Source organism: Dipteris shenzhenensis, chromosome 20, assembly GCF_047967505.1.
Source record: "Dipteris shenzhenensis isolate YYH24624 ecotype China chromosome 20, Dip_SZ_1.0, whole genome shotgun sequence".
Classification (NCBI taxonomy): domain Eukaryota; kingdom Viridiplantae; phylum Streptophyta; class Polypodiopsida; order Gleicheniales; family Dipteridaceae; genus Dipteris; species Dipteris shenzhenensis.
The window spans coordinates 51,367,341-51,392,495 of record NC_141615.1 but is presented as its reverse complement, the minus strand read 5'-3'; the positions used below and the strand labels follow the sequence as shown (position 1 = coordinate 51,392,495).

Here is a 25,155-nt window from a genome sequence, read left to right as displayed (position 1 = left end):
TCCACATGTACTTGGAGCTTTGGTTCTTAGCAGTTGATTGCTCCTTTTTTTTCCTACTATATATTTTGTACTAGCTTTTAGTACTTAGCAAGGGCCTTAGTGAGCCCTTTGCTTCAGCCCACAGTGGCTTGTATGGGTTACATATATCTTGTATCTTGTCTCATAGACCCGTGAGGTCTCCTGAAGATGCTAATACACCTTTCTCTCTCTCTCTCTCTCTCTCTCTCTCTCTCTCTCTCTCTCTCTACTAAGAGATCCATTGACAATACCACAGCCTTTTCAGAGACGGATTCGAGGGCCTTCCCAGAATTCTCTCATAGCCATATCAGAGGTGCCTTGCCGCTTTCATTCATGAGGCGGTCTGACATAGAGAGCGCCTCATTAGATCACAGAGACAGGGTTCGGGAGGCCTTATATGACCCATCTCAGAATGTGATCACAGAGTTCTCCCAGCCAGAGCATGCTGCCCCCTGGATCATAGGTAGCAGCAGAGGCAGAGACCCTGAGACCGAGACACGGCACACTCGACAGAGGACAATGCACAGATCACGCTAGCTGACATCTCATATATTTTCAGACCTAGGATATAGCTGACAGGAGTTACTGTGGCGCTTGTCAGGCGTAGAGTAGCCGCCAAGGAGGCACAACGGACTACTCCTCCAGACAGCAGGCAGTGATCTATCACGGGCTTCTTGCCTACACGGCCTAGCCCCATCATCGGGCATACCTTGACGTTTCATGCCATGTGTGTGCTGCATTGTATTGTATGGTATCGAATAAGATTGCATTTGCCATGATGACGATGACTATGGTGATATGTATGATAATGACATTGACTATGGTGACTATGATGATAATTGCACTGACTATGATGACGATGACTATGGTGATATGTATGATAATGGCATTGACTATGTCTACACAGTTTTTTAGCATGGGTTAGGATGCTCACTTATTAGCTCCACCCTTTTGCTCATTGTATCAGGTTTTCTATCAGTCTCATAGATGCTTCGGAGACTTTAATATACTTTTGTTCTTTCTTTCTTTCTCTCTCTGAGGCAGCCACTTCTATCATAGCCTCTCCCCACACCATTTGACCCTTGGAAGATTGAGCCCCTCTGGTCACCCACTGTCTTCATGAGGCAGTCCTGCACACTTTCGCACACACCATCTATTCCACTTGCCCATCGCCTGTTGGCTCAGTACCTTGCAATACCTGGTACAATGATTAGTGTAAGGCTTTATGCCATCAACTCAGATTCAAGACTAAACATTATCTTCCAATGGAGCTTTTTCTATTCCTAACCCTAGCTTTTGAGTTTGCCCTAGCTCTTTTATAAAATAAGGGCCTTGCCTTACTTCTAGATCATCCTTGGCTTGTTCCTCCCATTGCTTCCTAGCCTCACTCCATCAGCTCTCTTTGCCAAGCCACTCTATCAGCCTACTAATTAGCCTTCTCTCTCTAGAAGCTTTCTCTCTCTAGATGCCTTCTCTCTAGAATCTTTCTCTCTAGACACCTACTCTCTAGATGCTTTCTCTCGCTAGATGATTTTTCTCTCTAGTAGCCAACCTTTAGTCTACAAGGTGCGATTGATGGTTGAGCTATTTCTTTTTCCCTTGTTTCCAAATCGTTTTTTGCTTTTGGTTGATCTTGAAGGTGTTTGATTTTGTCTCTAAGCTGTTTTAATATATTAGACAGTTAGGTTTTACATGTTGAAAAAGATTGATATTTCCAAAGGTTTCTACACTAACTCTAACGAGTAGAATCTGAGTTTTTTGTGTTTAAGGGATAAGGAGGACCAAGACCATTTTTGTGGCTTTCTCCACTTGGTACTGGACCAGGGGCTGCCAGTGGTTACTTTCTTGGATGATCCTCTGTAGCATGCAACGGTTATCTGATCGTGTAATTCACAGCAAGACCTTCTTTAAACCTTTAGCGAGGAATGAGCGTTGTTTACCATAGAGAGAGAAAGGAGATGAGGGTAGAGAGAGAGTAGAGTCGACAACCGATTGGGTCCCTGTACCCACTGAGGGCCCCCTCCCCCAATCAGGGGAGAATTTGCTTTATACTTGGAGAACTGAGAAATACAAAGAACACTCTTCAAGAGAGCACGGAACGCACTTCTGAAGAGCTCCCTGTGCACACGTATAGCAGACCCAAAGACATGAGAGGCAACGCCGACCAGTACCGAGACCTTGATGCTGTCCACACTGACGATGTAGGACGCTTTTGCAAGGCAAGGAAGAGGCTTGTGCTGTCTACCGGAATGCAGGGTTGCTGCGTGAGTGAGGGAGTGAAAACTAGAAGTGATAGATCCTATGAGAGAACTGAGAGATATATAGAGCTGAGAGTGAGCTGCGTAAACTGTAAAAGAGAGCTGAGAAAGCTGAGGAAACAGTGTCCAAACCTCTCTCCGTTTGCTGGTCCAAACCTCCGACTGTTGTGCTGCGTGATCACCTTCAGATCAGGCTGAACTGATGGCCAAGGGACTGAGGCTAGAGCAGGGCCAGATCTGAGGATCTCAGGGGCTGCACAGGAGGCTGAAGTGGAGCTGTAGGAGAACTAAAGGCAGGAGCAAACTGAATGAGAAAACAGGGCAGCCAAGGGGCCCTTTTATAGGGCTGGACTGAGCCAACCCAGTCTGTAAACAGACCGACTCAGTCTGTTTTACAGACTGGCTGGCCTACAACCAACCTATAAAAAGCCCTCCCTGGCTCATTTGCCAGGGGAGTTTTTGGGCAGCCTTTGCAGGCTGCCTTCCCTACTTACCTGTCCAGCCTTTGGGGACCCTAAAGGGACTCCTAACCTAGGCTAAGACCTAAACTATAAAATGGAACCACTTAACCTACTGTTCTCCAGTGGGTACTAGTGAACAAGAACTGAATTGTTGACTTGACCTAAGGCTGAGAGACTGACCTACGTAGCTTGTGCCTAATTGTCCCTGGACAAGGGCTCACAAAGGGGTCACAGCATATGGCAAAATCTCCTATCTGGGAACTATAATGCACTTGTCGATGTAGCCAGTGTGTCACCTTGCACCCAAGTGCAGGGGTGCATGTGACATCCTCAGTCATATATATACTTGAATCCCAGTTTGGAAAGGAAGATGATTGTAAAGTCCTATATTTGAGTCCCATTTTGGAAAGGAAGATGATTGTAATAGTCCTATAAAGGAGGATGTAAGATTATTTGATGAGCTGAAATCTGAGAATGAGAACAGCGTTGCAAGTAACCATGCAAGGAAAACTTGCTTTGTTCACACAGCAAATTACAAAAGGGAAAGGAGACATACTTGCATGGAAAGGAGTGGTTAAGAAAGGCACAATAGCACCTAAAATGGAGCTCATATCTGAAACATTGGAGGAAGAGAATGTAAGAAATCCTAGATTTACTATATTTAGAAATGTGCTAAGGAACAAAAAAGAGACTAACATAGCAGAGAACAAGGAATATTTGTATTGCTTGAGTGTCTGTAGTGTGTCATCCCTACAGTCGGGCTGTTGGAAACTATACTCTGTTTCGGGAAGCCACTGGAAAATTGCCGTGCTTTTCAATAATTCGGACATCGGAGCTGCAATCTCGGAAAACTGATAGACCTTTGTACGGTAGAAGTTTGCCAAACCGAGAAAAGAGTGGACATAATGAACGTTCTTAGGAGTAGGCCGGTTTCGGATTACCTCGACCTTCTTGGGATCCACAGAGATGCCTTGGCCTGAAATAACATGTCCCAAATATTCGCGTTGGGTTTTGAAGAACTCACTCTTCTCAACGTTGTTGAAGAGAGAATTTGTGCGGAGAACTTCAAAAACTTGGTGAAGATGTTGTTTGTGCTCATTTAAGAATCTTTTTAAGACGAGGATGTCATCGAGGTAAACGATGACAAACTTGTCGAGGAAAGTCCTGAAGATATCGTTCATTAGTGTCATGAATGTGGCCGGGGCATTGTTTAACCCAAAAGGCATGACCAAACATTCATAGTCTCCATACTTTGTTTGAAAAGCTGTCTTGTACTCATCGCCTTCTCGGAAGTGGATTTGATGATAACCTGAGCGAAGATCAATCTTTGAAAAGTGTGTTGCGTGCAGAAGTTGATTGAAGAGGTCATCAATGCGAGGCAATGGATACTTGTTTTTAATAGTGAGCTTGTTGAGGGCTTGGTAGTCGATGCGGAGGCACATGGCAGCTTCCTGCATGTATGCGCAGGTTCTGCCACAAAAAGAGCATGATCTAGTCTTGTAATTGCTTGCAGCTTGCTTGTGCTCTCCTTCCACTTTATGCATATGTGCATGGTGAACCTCGCACATTTCAAAAGGTAAGTATCTAATAGAACCAAACTTTTACTTGACAACCATGATAAGATATTGATGATCAAGATATATGAGGCAATAATCGAGACATGTATCAATCATTGAGACATGTCTCATATATCCTATCAAAGATTGATAAGATATATGAGGCAATGATGAGACATGTATGAATGACATCATAGAGTCTACGTGTCTAAAAGCTAAAGGGCATTTTGTATTCGGCCACAGTTGCACCACATTAGATCACAATTTGGCTCTCAAAGGTCTCAGAGTAGGTCCATAAATTATGATTTTTAGCATTTTTCATAGAGCACCCTTCTTCATGACTTGGGGATCAGCGGCATGGTCATCTCTTACTAGACCTCAGGTGTTTTTCGAGGGACATGACTCAGACTCAGCCTTCATTATACGATGACACTCTGTGGAGTCATGTTCTCTCCAGGATGTTCCCTTCACTCCTCCAGAGCTGCTCATGCCTCGGTAGACACTTCATGGGAGATTCTGGCTAGCATTGCAGCTTGGCATATTTGGAGGGCCAGATGTACGGAGGCGATGGAGGGTTCCTAGGTTCACCCTTCCCCGTCTATGGCCAATATATGGACTGATACTATACACACACTGATGGGCATCTGGATAAGCATGCAGGGATCCTCCAGAGCAGCTATAGCCAGGAGAGATACTTTTTTCAGAGTTTGGAGAGGATCTTCATTCTAGTCTCCTTCAGGGTTGAGGTGGCATTTTCAGCCTCCACCTTGGGATTTTGTTAGCTCTTTTTGAGCTGGTTTTTTTCTAATGCATGGCATGATGTACTCTCGCATTAGAGCTTGCTCTTGCGGTTTTCATTCATACTTAATAAAGTAATCTTTTTGAATTTATCAATTATACATTTTATCTTTCAGCTGCTATGATTTGTTTTAAAAATGATATTCTCACGTTTTGAGAATCCATTTTATTGTTGGAGCTGCTTTTACATAATTGTTGTCCGTGGAAGCTAATTGATTTATGTCTCTTATCTTGCTGAGTGCATCCACTGCTTTTGTTTGATTCCCCTTGTATAAGAGTGCAAAAGCCAAATCTTGCATTGTTTTTGGGCTTTGAGCTTTTCAGATCCAGCTGGTTGTAGATATCCCTCAAGGGGTTATGAGCATCACCTTTTGAAGCTTGCATCTATGCAAAGAATAAAACGTCTTGCTTTAAAGGCAATTGGCTTACAATCTTAGAAGAGGGTACTATACACGTGTTAATGAGCACCCTAGCATGAGTAAACATAAACGTCCTCTACTGATTAGGAAACATTTTAAGGTGGTTGGTTTCCCAGGTTATTTTTCTTCCATCCTTTTGATCTTATTTCCGGCAGAATGTGCTTACCACAGCTCAGTCAGACATTTTTGGACATCCCATGCGAAATGATTGAATTAAGTTTAATTTATCATTCTTACTCCGACCATTTTGCATGTTTGACCAATTGCAGAGTCAAGCATGCAAGTTACTCTAATTGTGATATTGGATTTATATTGACGGACGTGTAAATGCTTATTTACAGTTAAGACGCCGTTGGGATGAGGGACGACCAATACCAAGGCTTCCAGTAGATGCAAATCCAGATTTGCGGTACTGCCTTCTTCATCAAAAATTGCAGGTTATCAACTGTTGTATTGCAAGGCAGAAACGGCATGCTGATGATTTGGCATCAGTGGATATGTTAATTGAGGGTCTAGGGTGTACTGGACCTGAAGGTATCTCAGAGCTAGGTAGCTTCGCCGTTTTTCAAGGTGCCTTGCATGGTGAGGCAGACTTGGTATCTTCTAGACTGTTTGCTAAAGGAAAGGAAGGACAATTACTTTTGAGGCTTGGAGCAGATTGCCCACCTGCAGATCTAAGAATGCTCGAAACTGGGGAGCAGGTTTACTCGCCTATAACTCAGGCAAGATTTTTATAAAATCTCTTGCTGGCTCCGTGATCACTATACTTACTTTACAGATTCTTTTGCTTTGATCTTTCATTTTGATAGCCACAGTTTAATTTATATTTGCTTTTACTTTGGAATTTCTTTCCTTTTGCTTTTACATACAAAACAGTTTCAAGCCCTAAGAAGTTCTAATTTTGTAAGTTGCAGGAAGGACCTGTATTGACTGAAGATCTTATTAAAGAAACAGAGGAGCTTGTATTGAGGACTGGAAGGTTAGGTTAAGTAACCCTGTGCATATGTTTTTTGATATTCAGTTGTCCTAAGACCACTAATTGCAAGAGATTTGAAAAACAGACATTGTGTCACTGACCCAACTATGAGCCCCCATATGAGGAGGGCAAGGGGTCAGGGCACTGGGGGAAGGGAGGCTTACGTGAACAGATAATTGCACACAGTTTGCAGCAGGTTTGGAGGACAGAAACACCTGGAAATGGAGCTGGAACAGCCACAATGACATGTGTCAGTCTGCATGGCACAGGACAAGGCAAATCAGCATGTGGAATGCACTGCCAGGGCCCATTTATAGCCCTGGTAGCAGGTGCCTGCAGCAGCAGCAAAAATGCACCACAAACAGATCTGCAACCAGTCAGGCAGAATCCCGGACCCAGCCAAGTTATTTGACAGACCCAGTCGACTGACTTTTGGTAGGGTCTAGGGACCCTTCACTACCTATAAATGGGTGACTATTTTTGGTCTATGCAGCTAATGAAGCCTCCAAAGGCCCTGTAGATTGTGTAGAATGTGGCAGAACTTCTCTTCTGTAGATCTCAGTAGATGGCAGCCATCCTTGACTGCTATTTCGCCCAGCATCTCTGGCTGGATGCACTTGGCTCATCCTTCAGCAGTTTCCCCACGATTTGTGGATGAATACACTGAGTTCTTTTCCTTCTCTTCTTGCAGTATTGTCTGTGTGAGTTTCTGTGAGTGCTGATGTTTCTGAGGGAGATCAATCAATGAGTGATTTGAGTCTATTCTCTTGTGTTAGGGTTTCTGTCCAAACAGACCCTAAATCTAAAAGGGTATCAGAGCCTCATCAGTGCCTGTGATAGCCCTCAGCCCTGACAGAAGGGACCCCTCTAGTGAAAGAGGCGACCCAGTTTCAAGAGGAAGATTTCTGTGTTGAGTACAGAAAGGTACGATCTTACCCATCCCAAGTTTTGGGGAAGCAGGTAAGCCTGGCGGAATGAATGAATCCCTCTAGAAGATGAAGATCCGGAGCCACCTTGTGGTAAGAATGATATGGGAAACCACGACAGGAGTGGCAGTGATGCCACAGCCTACCACAAGTGTGCCTAGGGCTATGATACCTGCAGATCAAATAGCATTGAGAGATTTGGTAATGTGTGATGCAGAGGCCCTGGCCATCATCATTGGCAACACTGCAGATTCTGTTCTCCTGCATATTGAGCTTGTAGACACTGCCTTTGGTGCATGAACCATCCTCAAAGACATGTATGAGGTTTACGATGCTACAAGGATACTTGACCTTGAGATAGAGCTCTACAACATGCATATGGATAGGGGTGCTCAGTTCACACCAAGATGAAGGTGATAAGAGATCGACCCTTTGCAGTTGGTCAAAAGACAGATTCGGCCTGAAATGCTATTTCTTGGCATGCTCCAAAGAAGCTACGAGGGTTTTGTGACGACCATGGCTGCAGGACAAAGATTGACACCAGTACCTATAAGAAGAATCTTGGGAGAAGAAATTCGATGGATCTAGCAGCTAGGCCTTCCTTGCAAAAGGTAAAGGGGAAGGGTAAGCTTGGAAAAGGCAAGCCGAAAGATGACAACGACTCTAGAGGGGTCAAGTCTGATGACAATGACAAGAAGAAGAAGAATTGGGATTGAAAGTGTTTCTATTGTGAGAAGCCAAGCCACATAGCAAAGGACTGTCAGAAGAAAAATGCGGACCAAAAGCAAAGGAAGGCAACAAGACCAAACACATGGCCAAACAACAACAATTGAGGCAAGTACAACGTGCACATCATGTGGCCGTAGGGGACAGCAGGAATTGCTTAGCTGAAGGCATGTGTTCACTAGGGATTCAGGTGAAAAAGATACTCACTAATGTTCTTTATGTTCCAAATCCATGCACGAATCTTTTGTCTATCAGCTAGATCATGAAGCACAAGTTGAAGCTGAGTTTGATGATGGAAGAGTGCTGACACCAATATCTATGAATTGGGTTAAGCGTTGACCACACAATCAAGACAATGAATGCAAAGGGGTTTACCAAGATTTTTGTGAAGTACCAATTTCATTTGGGAAGATTGTGTTGATACAAGTCTATGCTTTTTCTCTTTTGGTTTGAAAGCATTTAGCCTTTAAGTATGGAGATGAGAAATATATGAATAGGTACTGGAAGCATAACAAGAGAATGAGCTTCAAGTAGGAGGTAAGGTCTTGCAACTCAAGTTGATAGCACAAAGGCCTCACATGGTGTTGTGCATAGTGTGGTTGGTGAGATTATGGTTATAGTTGCTAATCCTAATGCAAGTCAAAGTGAAGCTCCACAATCACAAGTGGATGCAACACATGAGAGTTCTAGTCAAGGTATAGCTAGAAGGTTTATGGATGCTTCTTATGAAACCCAAAGGAAAGCATAGAATATTAGGAGTGAAAAACATAAGTTAGCCTAGAATGGGAGTTTGCAATCAATCTACGCGACTATGTTGAAAAGAAAGAAATTTTATTAGAGTCTTCGGAAGACCGATGGGTCTATGAGACTGAAAGAAAATCTGATACAAATCGCAGTAAGGATGGAGCTACTGAAATGACCAACATCACCTGTGCTGAATCCTAAGTCTGATCATACATAATCAAATACATCTGAATGTAAAAATGAAAAGAAAAGGACTGGAGCGGAGCGGAATCCTCCGTATGTCATGTCGCCCTGACTGGTGCATAGCCGGTGATGGGATGCTGGTGCCCGTCAAGGGGTGCCATGCGTCTCGGTCTCCTGGACGAGGCTCGACGCAAGACCAGAGCCACCGTGACTCCCGTGGGACGTATCCCGGGTCTAAATAATGACGGGAGGTCCCCTAGAGTGATCTGTGTGTCCCCTCGATGTCTCGTGTGTTGTGTTGCGGTCGTCGGGTCGGGGTCTCTATCACGTTTGTGGCTAGAGACTGGACGATCAATGTCACTCGATGGGAAGAACTCTGTGATCCTGCTTTGAGAGGTGTCTGATGATGTGGCCAAGCCTTGTTGCCTAAGTACTCTCTGTGTCGGACCCCCTCGTGAATGAAGGCCAAGAGGTATCTCTGATCTGGGTAGGCGAGGAATTTGGAAAGGAGCCCGGAGCCGTCTCTGAAGAGGCAGTGGTAACGACCTCGGATCTCGCAGTACACTGGGCACCTGAAAATAAAATGCTCCTCCGACTCAACCTCCTGACAGTCGCACAATATGCATAAGCGATGCTCCCTAGGAATCCCCTCTGCTCTGCCGCTCTCTATACGGAGGCGGTGTGATGATACCTGAAACTGTCCGATAGAGATCCGTAGTGAGTGAGGCATATGAAGCTCAATGTACCCCAGTGGTGTGATGAATCCCTCCTCCGAAATACGAAGACAGTAATTTCTGTAGAAACTCAGCTTCACTGGAAGCTCCGTCGGCTCCAACCAGGTCCTAAAGGTGTGTAGCTACAGAAGATCCTCTGGAATGACCTGGTTGGTGTGTGGCCCGATCGGGATGGTGGGTGGGAGTACCGGAGGGGTATCTAAACTGTACTGAAAAGGAGATATCCTATCAATGTGGAATCCTAGTCTCACAAACCATCTGTGAGTCCGTGCATACCAGCATCGCTCATCTCCCTCTGCTACCAACCTCATGAAGGAATTGAGAGCCAACCATGGCAACCTCTGTCTCCCTGATGTGCAGTCCCCATAAGATCTAACCCAGTGTAGATATGTGATGGTCTGAAAGGCTGCATCTAGCTGGAGTGGAGAAGCACCAAAGTCGGCCTGAATGATGTGATGTGGTACAAATGGTTTCCCCCGGATCATCCGTGAGAGCATGAGGATCTGCAGGCACTCCACCCGTGTCCACTCTATCTCTGACATGTCAGGCCCTCAACAAGGGCTGCCATACATACCGGCTGGTCAGACCAAGGAGTCGAAGAGAAGAGCCTTGGTCCGAGGGTCCTGGAAGTGGGAGTGGAAGCATTGTCTCTCTAGCCGAGCCAGTGAGGCGTATCCCCTGCTCAGTCTAGCCTGCATCGCTGGTCTCATCGTGAAAATCGGCCCGAAGAAGACGACCCCTAAGTAAGTGTATGAGGATACGATCTCAACTGGTGACCCACCGAAAGTGAAAGTAAAAGTAAACTGCTTCCATTGCATGTTTGCTCGAGGGGTGTTAAAGATCATGACCTTGGTCTTGCCAAGGTTGACCTCCAAATCATGGGATAAACAAAAAGCCTGCAGTGCATCCAGGTGTCGTTGAAGCTCCTCGGGTGTGGATGACAAGAGTGCCACGTGATCTGCATAAAGAAGAATCCTGATGATGATCCCGGCAAGTGAGCAACCGGTCCCTCCAAACGCCCCCATGAAAGTCTCAAGCTCATCGATGTAGAGGCCAAACAGGGTCGGTGATAAGGGACAACCCTGTTTGACCCCTATGGTACTCAAGATCTCATCTATCCATCCTGCGCCTGTCTGAACTTGACCTGAGACTCTCTCATACAGTGCCATGATTGCCTAGATGATCTCCTGATCAAATCCCAGTGTCTGTAGGCGTGTGATGAGACGAGCTCGAGGTATTGTGTCAAAGGCTTTGCGGAAATCCACAAAGCAGAAATATACCCTCTCCTTCCGTGATCTGGCCTCCTCAATGACACTCCTGAGTGTGAGTATGTGATCCATAGTCCCATGGTCTTGCGTGAAACCGGCTTGACCCTTTGCTCTGAGCCCTCTCATCTCTGCGAACAAGCTGACCGATGCATCCAATACAGCTGCATAGATCTTGGACATCACATGCTCAAATGATAGTCCCGTAGTTACTCGGGTCCATGGGATCCCCTGCCTTGTGGATGGGGGTGATGGTGTTGAGTGTCCAAGTGCGGGGGAAGCCAAGGCAAACAGCGTCATTGAATAGCTTTGCTAGGATCGGGGCTAACGTGTCGATCCCATATGTGATAAACTCAGTGCATAGCCCCTCGTGATCCTTAGCTCGGCCATTGTGCAGTTTCAATGTTGCATCCTTGACTCCCCCTTTGGTGAACAACGTGCAAGTGGTGGGGCGATGTGTGTGTATATGAGATCTAGAGTGGGCTGGTGTGAGACATTATAAAGATGGTGTGCATACATGTGCCAGACTCTCGTGTCGGTGAGGGGTGATGGAGACCTATGCTCAAGGAATCTCCGCCAAAAATCCTTAGAGTTGTTGTTGTACAAGATGTGCAGCAGCTCCTCCTCATTTCGACGAAGAAATGCCTGCTTCTTCCGACGTACGAGACGTCGGTACTTGCGTATCGTGTCTGGTGTGTTTGGAAGGTGACATCTGGTTTCAAGTCGAAGCTGTCGGTGATAAGCCTTGCACTCTGCATCGTACCAATTGTTGCACGGTACAGAACCAAGAGGTGGTGGTCTAGTGGACCGTGTGGTGTGGGGAAAGATTTGGAGGGCAGCCTCGTGGAGTGTGCGACTACTCAGGGCAGCATGGTCCTGTATGAGTGGTATGTGATCGATGTAGGTTAGGAGTCTGTTTAGGTGTCCAGAGTTAGGCCGGTGAGAAGCTGTGATCAAAGTGTATGTCGTGGTAGGTGTCGTGCTTTCTATGTGGTGTGTGTGGTGTGGCTAAGCGTGGGGTGGCGATAGTGAAGAATAGGTATGTGTGATCAGCTCTTGGAGGGAGTGGTGCTACGATGAAGTCGGTGATACATGAAGTGAAGGTAGGGGATCCCATGATGTAATCTACTACACTAGTGCCCCCCCCGTGTGGGAAGCAAGTAAAACCACTTGAGGAGGGCCATAGGTCAAGCCCGTTGTAGATGATGAGATCATGCATCCTACCCAGATCAAGGAGCGCATGTCCATATGGTGTAACAGGCCCGTGTCGGTCCGGTGAGGTCCTGGTCATACCTGCTCCATCTAGGTCTATGTCTGGTAGCATTATAGAGTCGTCTCGAAAGTCCAGGAGTGGTGCCTGGCGCGTACTCGTCCTGGCGTTGAAGTCCCCAACAAGGAGAACTTCCCCGCAGACTGAAAGGTCTGGGATATCCTGATGTAAGGGTGCATATGGCGATGTCTCACCCTCCTCTCGTGCCACTCTGGCGAAGTGGGATAAGTAGCATATTGCTATGAAAAGGTCATAGGTATCTATGCGTCGGATCCGGATCCACATGAATCTGGAGTGTGCGTCCTTCCTCTCAATGGAGATGGCTCCAGCAAGGGAAGACCTGTACAATATTGCAACCCCGCCTGATCCTCGGACTCCTCCTATATCCATCGTCTCATCCTTGAAGGCTGACTTTTATGTGTAGCCACTGACTATCGGTAGTGGACGCTCTGGGCTCTGGTGTGTCTCCGTGTAAAAGACTATGTCTTGTCCTGTATAAGACTCCGAGAAGTTCCCTGGATCTGACCATAAGGTACCATTACAGTTCCAAATGGTGCAGGCTAGGATCTCGGAAACCTGAGTCTCATAGGCCCCGTTCCCCTAGGGGGTACGGGTGGGAGCCCGACGGGTGCCAGTCCACAACCTACCATCTCGGACCACAGCCCATTTCCCCTCCTTGCGGGCAACATCCCGCTGCTGTAGAAGAACTTGTCTCTCCTCAATCTGTAGTGGTGTCAAATCCTCATCCATGGACAAGGTGGGATGTTCTCATAGGACGGCTCGGCGTCGGAGTGTCGCTAGTCGAGCATGTGAATCTCTGAAGCGAATGACTAGGGGCTGCTCTCAGTTGAGATCTCTCCCAACACGCCATGCTCCCTCTATGCCATGGTCGGGGACCCCCATGGTGGTGGTCACAAAGGTGATCGCCTCCTCCATGGGGTCGTAGTGGTGCGGGTGCTGTCTCGCCTAATCCCTCGTATCCGGATGTTGAGGGCCTTCGAAGCCCTTTGCTGCTGCCCCTGTATGGCGGCTGAAATGGTTGCCTTTGCGGGCTCCTGTTTCGCCACGTCCACCCATCTAGTCGTCTCTTCTATAGCCGACTGTATCGTGGCTATCTGTGCCTCCATCTCTGTGACTGGGGTCCCTCCAGGCGCTACTCTGAGGGTCTCGAGCTCCTCTCGAAGCTGTGTGATGTCATGTTTGAGTCCCTGGATAAGGATGCCTTGCTCGTGTATAATGCGGGCCTGCTCCTGGGTGTATCGGGCTTGCTCCTGGGTGTAATGTGTCAGCTCTGCCTGAGGGGGGCCCGGATGCTGTGTATCTGAGCCAATAGGGAGTCCCAAGCATTTGGTGGGGGCCTAAGATGTCTTGGTCCAGGTGGGAACTGGATCTCGTGAGGGGTTGGAATGAAGGTGGGCTGCTGAGGTTGTACTGAGGGTGGGGACAACATGATCTGGTCAGGGGAGTGGTATGTAGGAGTAGCGAGGCCGGACGAGGTGATGAAGGGTGGCTGACTGAGAGGTAGAGGGCAGCAGCGGGCAAAGAAGGGATTGCAGGAGGTCGGAGCTGTTGAAGAAGAAGAAGAGAAGAAGAAAGATTTTTTTTTTCTTCCTCTCCCTCCCCCCCCTTTAAAAAAAAAAAGGGGGGGGGGAGCGAGGGGTAGCGGAGAGTTAGCGAGGGGGTACGGATGGGGTAGGAGAGGTAGCAGCGAGGGGGTAGCGGGGGGCAGCGGGGAGCAGCGAGGGGGTGATGGGGGGTAGCGGGGGAGCAGCAGAGGGGGTAGCAGGGGGGTAGCGAGGAGCAGCGGAGGAGGGGGTAGCGGGGAGCAGCGGAGGAGAGCAGGATGAGGGGGTAGCGGGGGGGTAGCGGGGAGCAGCGGAGGGGGTAGCAAAGGGGGTAGCGGGGGGCAGCGGAGGGAGCAGCGGGGGAGAGATCTAGAGGTGACCCTCATATAAGGAGTCACCTACTTGGCTCTGCAAACAAATCTATTAGACTTTGCCATGGTGTTGGGGCTACTCAACAATTAAGAGAGAAATTATAGCTAGGTGCAAAAAGGGAAAACATAACTGAGAATCTCCGAATGGAGAATTGTAAGCTTAAAATGAAAATGGACACTGTACTCAAGCACATCACCATAGTAGAGACTCAACTAGACAAGTAATCAAACCAAGAATACATCACAGTTTCAAAGCTGTACGTCAGTGTGTAAGTAATCTAATCCCACTTTGCATGTTATTTCTAAGCTCAATGATTTTATTTCACATGAGGTATATATATATATGCATATAAGACAAAAAAAAAAAGAAGGATTTTTTTGGATGTCTACCATTTCACCATTTTATTTTCAATTATTTTATCTTAGTTTACAATTTATGTGTTTACATACATCAAAGGACACTGGAAAAGTACTGGCACGAGAAACAGAGGAGCATTGTTGTACAAGATCCGGGCTCTGATGGCTCAAGAAAACATAGGTGATTCAAAATTGTGGCATGAAAAAGTCTGGGCATGTGAGCTATAAAACTCATTCAAAAATGCAAAGAGCTGGATTGTGGACGGAACAAATTGCAGACAGTACTGAATCCTGCCAAGCTTGCAGGGAGGGCAAGCAACACTGGGAGGCATTCCCAAAGGAGGCTACACAGCGAGCCAAGGCTTCACTTGAGGTAGTACACTTTGACATACATGGGAAAGATGTCCACGGCATCACTCTCAGGAGTCGGTACTATCTGACCTTTATTGATGATTTTAGTAGGATGATTTGGATCTACTATATTGCAAAGAAGTCTCAAGCCTTCTCCAAGTTCCAAGAGTGGAAGGCTTGGGTTGAGAAAGAGTTGGGAAAGAAAATCAAGATATTCAGGAACGAATGAGGGTGGAAGTTTACTTTAGAGGCTTTTGACGCCTATTGCAGGAAGGAAGGGATCAAAAGGCCACACACATCCTAGCAGAATGGGGTAGTAGAAAGGAAGAACTGGTCAATTACTGAAATGGGCTCATGTATGCCGAGAAGGGAGGGAGCTTCTCAAATCTTTTTGGGGTGAGGCAGTTCATATGGCTGTCCACATCGTGAACAGAACAAAGACAAAGCAGTGGAAGGAAAAACTCCATACGAAGTGTATTTCGGTAAGGAGTTTAAGGATTTCCAGGTCTGATGCATGTGTTCATGTAAACAAAGCTGATAGGACTATGCTGGATCGCAGGAGCAAGAGGTGTATCTTCATTGTATATAGTGAGAGATCAAAGGCATATCGACTTGATGACCCAGAGATGTAGAAGCTGATGGTGAGCAGAGATGTGGTGTTCTAGGAGATAGAAATAAAAAAAGAAAGATGTATGAACATCTGCGGAAGGCCTCGCGGGCCTATGGGACAAAGTGCAAAGTAAACCAAAGGAAAAACTCATACAAGCCTTAATGGGCTGGAGCAAAGGGCACGCCAAGACCCTTGTTGAGTACTATGCTGAAATAAAGAGCTCAATAGCTCAAGCAAAGTCAAGTACAAAACATATGCTATCCGAAATAGGCTAAAGCTGGAACTTAGAAACCAAAACCGGGCACCGTGGTGGCTTGTCTGTGAGTGGTAAAATGTCTCAGATTTGCATCTGTCGGGTTGTCTCACGCTGTGGTGGCGGAGGGGGACGTGGTCTCCTCGATCTCTGAACCCACTGAGCTATGTTCAGGGTGACCCCTCGTCTCGAGCGGTCTCCCCTGAGGAAAGCTGTGATAGGCCGGACCTCAATAGAGTGTGCTCTAGTCGCTCTCCGTATCGCGGGTGGCCTCTATGTCCCTCTCTCGGTAATCCAAACTGCACACATATCAGGTAGCTCCTCCTCCTCCTCCCCATTATGTCTTGGAGCTGACTCAAATGCATAAAAATATGTGTGACATGTCGTTGTGCCTGGTTAGTCTCTATATCCTGTGGTCTGGTCGCCTCCTGCTGCTCTCTGATCTACCATAGCTGAGTCTTCCTGTGTCAGTGCATCTCAAGCAGATAGAGCCCAATGTAGACCTGGTCATGGAAGTGGATTAATCGTGACAGTGGGATGAAGCCGCTCCCATCCTGATAGAGGTAGTGGTACCGTCCCCTAATCTCATAGTAGGCTGGGCAGGCGCTGAGAAAATGCTTCTTTGTCTCAAACACTCCCAGTGTGCATAGCATGCAGATCCGCTGCTTTGTGTGGGTATACGTGCTGCTCTCCCTGTCTCAGTCCTCAACTGATGGGATGAAACCTGCATCTGTCCAATGGTGATTCTCAATGCATATGAGACTCCTCTGTCCTCGAGATATTGGGGTCTGATGATGAATCCTTCTCCGATACTCTCAAGAAGTGGTCACGGTAGAACTGAGTCTTGGTGGGGAGCTCCTGATCTTCCCTCTAAGTCCGAGATGTGTGGAGCTAGAGGAGATCTAGCCGTATGATACGATTAATCTCATCCCACGGGATCGGCTCAAGGGGTGCATACATACTGTATTTAAAGGGGGGAAGCCTGTCTATGTGAACCCCGTGCCTGGCCAACCATGTGGATATACGTGCATACCATGTGTCTTCTCCGTTCTCAACTAGTTGTCTGGATGACTCCAGGGCCAACCTCGGTAGTCTCGATCGGGTAAGTCCCAGACTCTATGAATGAATGTCACTGTCTGGAAGATGGCATCAACTTGTGGAAGATGGCATCAACCTGTGGTGGTGTCATGGCGAACTCTGCCTGTACTATCTCATGTGCTTCCTCCGAATCATCCTAGACCCCATAGTCACCTGTAGTCGCTCAAATCTTCTCCACTCTGCCGTTGGTAGATCACATCCCCAAAAGGGTGTTGCATACATGGTAGTCGGTCACACTAGCGTATCGAAAAGTGAGCACTTCGTCAGTGGATCCTGGAAGTGTTCCTGGAAACACTCTCTCTCCAGTCGGGCCAGAGCACTCCACCCTGTGTGAATCCTGCTTTGGCTACATGGGTCATAGTGAATAGGGGTCCTGTGAGGACTGCTCCCAAATATGTGTAGGAATGCACTATCTCCACTAGCTCATCACGATAAGTGAAGCTGAGTTGACGGAGCATTGCATGTGAGGTGTCTAAGACCATAACCTTGGTCTTCCCAAGGTTGACTGTCAGGTCTCTCTCTGCAGAACACCTCTAGGTCCTCCAGATGTCTTTGCAGCCCGTTGAAGATGAGATAAGGACTATGTCATCAACGTATAGCAATATCTGTATAATGAGATTGGCCAGTAAGGATCCCTCGCCTCCTAGACGATCTATGAAGGAAGTGAACTCATCGATGTATAGCCCGAAAGAGTTGGTGAGAGGGGGCAACCCTGCTTCACCCCAATTGTGCTTGTGACCCAATCCGATAGACTGCCTGGGGCACAAACTCTGATTCTGACTGACTCATATAAGCTCATCACCCCCCAGATCAATGTCTCTGGAATCTGCATCTCCTATAGAGTCCAAAGCCACAAGCAACTGCACCAGAATCTTCAGTTTTACCCTAGAGATTGAAACTTGCTATCACTCAAGAAAAGGAGACCAAGGATCCTGAATTTGAAGAATCAGAGTCAGAGTCTCAAGCACCCATGCCAGCAAGAGGGACTCGGCGAACAAAAGGAAGTCACCAAAGTGGTACTTGAAGACCTTGGAGGATTCAAGAGTCACAAATATTCCGGAGAGCAGCTCAGCGGTAAGGAGGGATCAAAGATAAGATCGATTGATACTGAATTTGCCTATATGTGCAGGTTGGTAGCTAGCAAAATGTGAGAGAGTGGATGACCACGAGCTAGAAAAGGCAAGCTAACATGGTTGCCTACTGCTTAGTCAGATACTAGATTGGGAAGATCTCGTTATGAAAAGGCTAAACAAGGAGGAGAGAGGGGGAGACCTTCTTGACTTCAATTTCACCAATAACGGCCTTTGACATCCTGTCTTTCATTTAGAACTGCAACGCACATGTGCATCTATTTGGCTCAAGGAACTTGCAATTGTTCTAGTCTCCATCAGGGGGTATTGTGTTGAAAGATTTCTTGAAGTCAACATGGCAATAATAGAGGCCTTGTCATTGTATTCAGCTTTCTACCATGAGAATCTCTAAGTCACCAGGTGATCAGTGGTATTGTGGAATTTGCGAAAACTTATTGCCCTTGTCCCCTTCGCTGCTTTTGCTTCCGTAATTGTGCTATATAGCTTGGCCATTACAGGCTGACCATAATGGTTCTATCGTTGCTCAAATGGTTCATGTCACCCTTTTTTTATAAAGGGCCTTGTTTTAATTCTCTATCCGTACCATTCATGCACAGCTTTATTGACATATCACAAACGAATGTGTAATATTTATATCTGCAATTCTTTGACTGGCTGCTTCAAGAGCGTACAAGTGCTTTTTGGCATGCATTCATTGACCACATTATATGTGCCTTTTTCAAGTGTTTTTTATTCTTCACTCCATAAAAGTACTGCTTGTTAACCTTTCTCACATGAGAGAGAAAGAGAGAGAGAGAGAGAGAGAGAGAGAGAGAGAGATTTCATGTTTTTGTGGTCCATTTGTCCAGTGTTGGTGCTGGATGCTCGCAGCTTCTTTCAGATATGCAAGCTTTCAAGGTATTGTAAGTTGACAGTAAACTTGTGTTTTCCCATGGGAAGAATACATCTTTTCTCATTTTTGTTAGTGCCTTCCTCTCCCTCTTTGGCTCTATTTCTTATGTATATGCGTTTTGTCCTTCTAGTTTAATCAGGTGTTTGTATCCAATCTTATGAGTTGTGTCATGTGATATTCTCATTCCTTCCCGTCTATATATGGATTTCGTTCTACATTCCTTATAATGATATCCTCTATGCATGTCTATTTATGTCTTTGTAAAATCCTCTTATTTTCTTCTTTTTCTTTCCTGTGTCTCCTTTGGCATGCAATAAGCTTGATCAAGCTATCTCTTCGTTTAGGTTGATTTGTTTTTCATCTTTTGTGCTACGATGTCTTGATTGTGTTCAAATTTGGTGATAGGCTGCAAATCCTGGATGTATTCTAGAAGATTTTGTTCGGTGGTATTCTCCTCTAGACTGGAGGAAAGATTCAGCAGGTGCACCTGTAGTAGAAGATTTAGAACAAGAGACAGGATCACGAGGGTATCTTAGTGCAAGAATGCAGTCTCAAGGTAACTTACTAATCCTTTTGCATGCTATATTTTTAAACGCTTGTTTTTGAAGTTCATATCTAGTGTATATCTTATTTCTCTTTAGTTTGACTTTTTGTCAAAGAGAATGTTCCTTTGACGGCATTCAAAACCTTGTATCCCTTTGAGTGAATTTGGTTTATATTCTTTGGGCATACTCCGGATACCTTTATGAAATTGGTGAAAGAATGGGGAATTGTAACCTTGGAACAATCAAATATGCCACCCCAAGACAAGTCAGCAACAAGCTGATCTCCCATCTATCGTCTCCCAAAAAAGACTCACCTAGATCATTGTATCTTTGTCCTTGCACTTGACAAATAGTTGATGGCCCCATACTAATCCCTTTGTGGCACGAAAGCCGAGCCTCTCAGGTGCCCCACAGCTTGTTATCCTATGCTATCCCTGTTGCAGAGGTATCACCTTGATTCACAAATGAACATCATGCCACTCTATGACTTAAAGTCAGCTACAGACAAACCAATGCTTAAGACCTTTCTTTACAACATATAATGTAAATATCCTATATGCACAAGTGAAACCGGCCTTATGTTAACTAAAGGGCAATAAACTGTAACTAACTTAGCATACTCTTCATTCCCAGCCACATTGCAACATTTCCAGCGACTTCCATTAGTTAAATTCCACTTAGAAACAACTTTGAAAACACCGAAAGGGAGGCTAGAGTGCCCCTGCTCAGAAACCAAACGCCAAGGACACCGATTGGCCCCAAACACTTTGGCGCCCCTTCCGGTATTTATTTTCTTCAGGCAATGGCAATTGTACGGATTTTTCAACACCTCTTCTTCCTCTCCCTTCACGCATCTTGAGGTCCTCTCTCTCTCTCTCTCTCTCTCTCTCTCTACCTAGTGCACGCCTCCCTAAGCTCTTTAATTGCTGCTGTATGGAATCGGTACCTGCCCATAAACCTCCTTTAATGCTGTACGGAGTCCGGACAGCATTTACTACTGTATGGAATGTACCCCCTGCTGTACGGATGTGTTTGCTGCATTAATGCAGTATGGACTAGCTCTCCTTTGCTGTACGGTGATTTCTGCAACTGGCATGCACCCCGAGGTTGCTTCTAGAAGCTTTACAGGCTGTCGGTGCACCTCCCAAGGCCCTGTTGCTGATGTTCTAGCATTTCCTCCTGTTTCTGGCCTCTGCACCCGTGATCCTTTCTCTTCCTTCTGTTCTCAGGTCCCACAATCTTTCTCTCTCTTTTCCCTTGGTTGGAAGGCATTTCTACACCCCTGGGGGCCTGGACAGAGGATAGGTGCAAGGATTGAGCTTGCCCCTCTTCCATGGACAGCGAGTATGGATATTCTGACTTCCTTTTGGATTTCATTTGTCATTTTTGACGTTGTTATTGCTTCTGTTTGCTTCGAGACTCTCTCTAGGCCATACAGGTCATAAACAGACACCCAACCACAGAGGGTGTCCCTGGAAAGGTGCTAGAGGGACAGTGTATTGCAGTTCTTATGCCTTGAGGCTGTTTGAGTATTTTCATAATGGACTTGAGGAATGCATTGCCACTTTCAGTGGCGCACAGTTAGGGTGGAATGCCTTAGCTATGCCTTGACAGTTAGGTTCTAGTGACACCTGGGAATTGGATGCATTGTGATGCCAAGCCTATTAGCCTAGTCAAGTAGGTTCCTAGACAACAATATTTGGATTGAGGTCTGACAGATGCCCACAAAAACAAGAAAGCTTTTGAAGCAACCCAGTAGCTCATGTGGTGTCCAAAGAGAAGTGGAGCAAGGGGAGCTTCTACCTTATGGGCTCTCTCCCACAGTTGTAGAAGCTGAACCTAGCTCACACATCCTGTGGTAGGTGTGTAACGGAGTCTCAGATTCCCAATCGGTGGAAGGGATGGCCCTGATGAAGGAACTCAACCACAAAGTAGAGGGCATTTCCCATGACGGTGATATTATCTTGCTGCAATTAGACTCTCCTATGGTGGGAAGTATTAGCACATGTGCCATTTTGGATCCTGAGGATGGTTGGCAACATGGCTAGGGAGCTGATCTTGACCATCAACAGATTAAAGTGGTGAGAATGGGAGAGAAACACGTAAGTAGAAGCTGATGCCAAACACTTTGCATCAACGAGAATTGTCTTTTGGAATGTGAGGGGTTCGGGAAAGAGACGAAACTTTTAGACAAATCAACAACTTCGATTAGGACATGATTCGCAAACGGAAAGGGCTACAGATTTAGCACTGTGTAAGTGCCAATGTACAAGGTGCAGGGGAGACAATCTCATAGATAGATTGTAGAATAGAAGGCTAAGAGGGCTCCATCATAAGTATTTATGCACCGAACAAAGCCAAGGAGAGAAGCATGCTTTGGTTGTGTTTTGCAAGTCAAAGACCAGCTAGTTTTGTTTGGAGGCTTCAAGGTAATCGAGCACATAAAGGACAAGATTGTTGGTTTTACAAGGTAATTGTGGATATAGAGCTTGTGGATTGCACAAATCCCGAGAATCAATGGATGCTCTATGAAATAAGAGGTAATCAACGTTTTATTTGCTTGTCCAATATACAGAATGGGAAGCATAGGTACTTTGATAGAGCTTACTCCTAGGTGCTGTCCCCTATCTCCTTCTGTCACGGGCATCCACACGCCCGTGGCCATGCTAGCTAGTGCCAACGCAGGCAACTAGGCCAAGCTGAGGGGAGATGGCATCTTCTGAACTCCCAGAACAATAAACTGATGCCCGTACGCTCGAATGAGCACCTTCTTTTGATCTGAGAAATCGCCCTCCTTACCTTGAAAGACCACTGTGGGAACGGCGTTCAAAGCAGGGAAGACGGCATTCGTAGCTCAGGATGGAGGCGGGGTTGAAAGAGCCAATACATTGGCGACGAACGAAGTAGGTGCTTTCGCAGCCGTTCCGGCAAGCCACTTCGGACAATCCTTCTCGCCATGCCCAGCGATGTGGTGGCAATGAAAGCAGCGATGTTCTTGGTGGTACCGCTTCTGCTCGTCGGGCTGTAGATAGCCTCCCGTAATACCCGCTTTAGCCTTCTCATATGGAGTCATCTTTGGCTTGGACTCCTTTTGACCAAAAGCCTGGCCGTCTTTCTTTTGGAACTGGTTGTCCTTCTAATCCTTACCCACTGTGTTGTTTGACTGCTGCAGGGCTTTGGAATCTTTCTGGACGTGCTTGGGCTTTCGCCCATTCAGCATTATCTCCTGATTCTATGCGAGAGTCAGCACTCGCTCATAATCCGACGGGTCAAAGTTTCGAATGATAAAACATATGTTCGTGTCCAATCCTCGAATGAGTTGCTTCATCTTGGCGCTCTCCGTCACACCCAATTGTTGTGCCAGCGTGATGACCTTGTTACTGTATGACAACACAGGCAAACCATTCTGGGAGAGACGAGCGAACTCATCGTCCAGGTTAAGCATATATTGGGGCTGGAGAAAACGGGCTTTGAGGTCGGCCACAAACGTTGCCCAAACGAAATTCGTCCTAAACATTCTTGGGTTAGTATGCTTACTAGCCCAATGTTGCCACCAAGTCACCGCCTCACCTGTAAGATGAGGGGCTGCAAGGTGGACTTTATCTTGCTCATCTTGAATCCGCGCTAACAAAAAATAAATTGCAAAATTGCTGAATGGTCACACTTACCATCATACTTAACAAAATTTAGAGTGGAGCGAGTGAGTGGTGTTACCTTTGTCGATGGCGAAGCTGTGGTAGTGACAACTGCTGCGCTCAAACTTGCCTGCATAGCGGCTAACATCTGTTTGTGTTGGCGAAGCATCGCCTCTCGGTCTAGCTTTTGTTGCCTCTCTGCCTGGGCGAGCTTTGCCCCTCGCAGTGCCTCCTCATTTTTACGTTCCTCATGCATCAACAAGAGCAGTTTTTCAAAATCTGTGGTTCCTCTTTCTTCCAGCAAATTTTCTGCTTCTTTTTTCTCCAGACGTTGTTTTGTCTGGTCTAGCTGTCTTCTGCTTTCTTCTAGCTTGAATGAATGTTCTTTGAGTTGTTGCAGGAGGACCCGATTCTGCTCTAGAAGGTTCGCCATCACTTCTTGAGCATTTGGCGGAAGCGTATCTTGTTGGTAGTCTTTCTCCTCTTCAAAGTCTTCGATGTTAAAATCTTTTCCTGACCCTTCCATGGCGCTGGATTGTGTGTCCTTTCCGGATCTCAACACAACCATACACTCACGGTAGTCAAGCTGGATACAGATCGAAGCTCTGATACCAATGTAACATGCAATGGTAATCTGATCGTGTAATTCACAGCAAGACCTTTAAACCTTTAGCGAGGAATTAGCGTTGTTTACCATAGAGAGAGAAAGGAGATGGGGGTAGAGAGAGAGAGTAGAGTCGACAACCGATTGGGTCCCTATACCCACTGAGGGTACCCTCCCCCAATCAGGGGAGAATTTGCCTTATACTTGGAGAACTGAGAAATACAAAGAACACTCTTCGAGAGAGCACGGAACACGCTTCTGAAGAGCTCATTGTGTACACATATAGCAGACCCAAAGACCTAAGAGGCAACACCGATCAATACCGAGACCTTGATGCTGTCCACACTGACGATGTAGGATGCTTCTGCAAGGCAAGGAAGAGGCTTGGTTACTGCGTGAGTGAGAGAGTGAAAGCTGAGAGTAATAGATACTAAGAGAGAGCTGAGATATGACTGAGAGAATAGAGCTAAGAAGTAGGCTGTGTAGCCTGTAAAAGAAAGCTGAGAAAGCTGAGGAAACAGTGTCCAAACCTCTCTCCATTTGCTAGTCCAAACCTCCGACTGTTGTGCTGCGTGGTCACCTTCAGATCAGGCTGAACTGATGGCCAAGGGACTGAGGCTAGAGCAGGGCCAGATCTGAGGAGTTCAGAGGCTGCACAGCCAAGGGGCCCTTTTATAGGGCTGGAACTGAGCCAACCCAGTCTGTAAACAGCCGACTGGGTCGGTCTGTTTTACAGACTGGTTGGCCTACAACCAGCCTATAAAAGCCCTCCCTGGCTCATTTGCCAGGAGAGTTTTTGGGCAGCCTTTGCAGGCTGCCTTCCCTGCTTACCTGTCCAGCCTTTGGGGGCCCTAAAGGGCTTCTAACCTAGGCTAAGACCTAACCTATAAGATGGAAACACTTAACCTACTGTTCTCTAGTGGGTACTAGTGAACAAGAACTGAATTGTTGACTTGACCTAAGGCTGAGAGACTGACCTGCGTAGCTTGTGCATGAGTGTCCCTGGACAAGGGCTCACAAAGGGGTCACAGCATACGACAAAATCTCCTATCTGGGAACTATAATGCACTTGTCGATGTAGCCAGTGTGTCACTTTGCACCCAAGTGCGGGGGTGCATGTGGCATCCAACTCCCATGGAACTAGGATTTATGCTGGTCAACTCTAACCGTTGACCAGGTCGGTCAAAAAAGTCAACAGTGACACAAAAAAGAGTCAGCACGTTGACTTTTACTAAAAAGTCAACTCTGTGTTTTTGACAGCGGGGTGCACCTTGGTGCCTCACGAGCTTGCAGCGGACGGGTTCACGTCCTGCTTGCGCACACACATCACGCATAAGGCCATCCATTTCACTTTTTCAGTTCAGAAGGCCATGTTTACGCGAGATTTTATTTTGACTCCTTTGATGGGGTGAAACATGATCCTCAGGATTCAGTGGTTCCGTGAGCATG

General features: G+C 46.5%; 1 protein-coding gene across 1 annotated transcript in view; it reads left to right on the top strand.

Annotated features, from left to right (window-relative positions):
* Positions 1-25,155, top strand: part of LOC147889821 (Rab3 GTPase-activating protein catalytic subunit) — an 82,478-nt gene that overhangs the window by 43,511 nt on the left and 13,812 nt on the right. The window contains exons 9-12 of the mRNA XM_087391664.1: positions 5,852-6,232; positions 6,425-6,489; positions 18,879-18,927; positions 19,328-19,478. Coding sequence (XP_087247790.1) covers positions 5,852-6,232; positions 6,425-6,489; positions 18,879-18,927; positions 19,328-19,478 — 646 coding nt within the window. The remainder of the gene's footprint in view (positions 1-5,851; positions 6,233-6,424; positions 6,490-18,878; positions 18,928-19,327; positions 19,479-25,155) is intronic.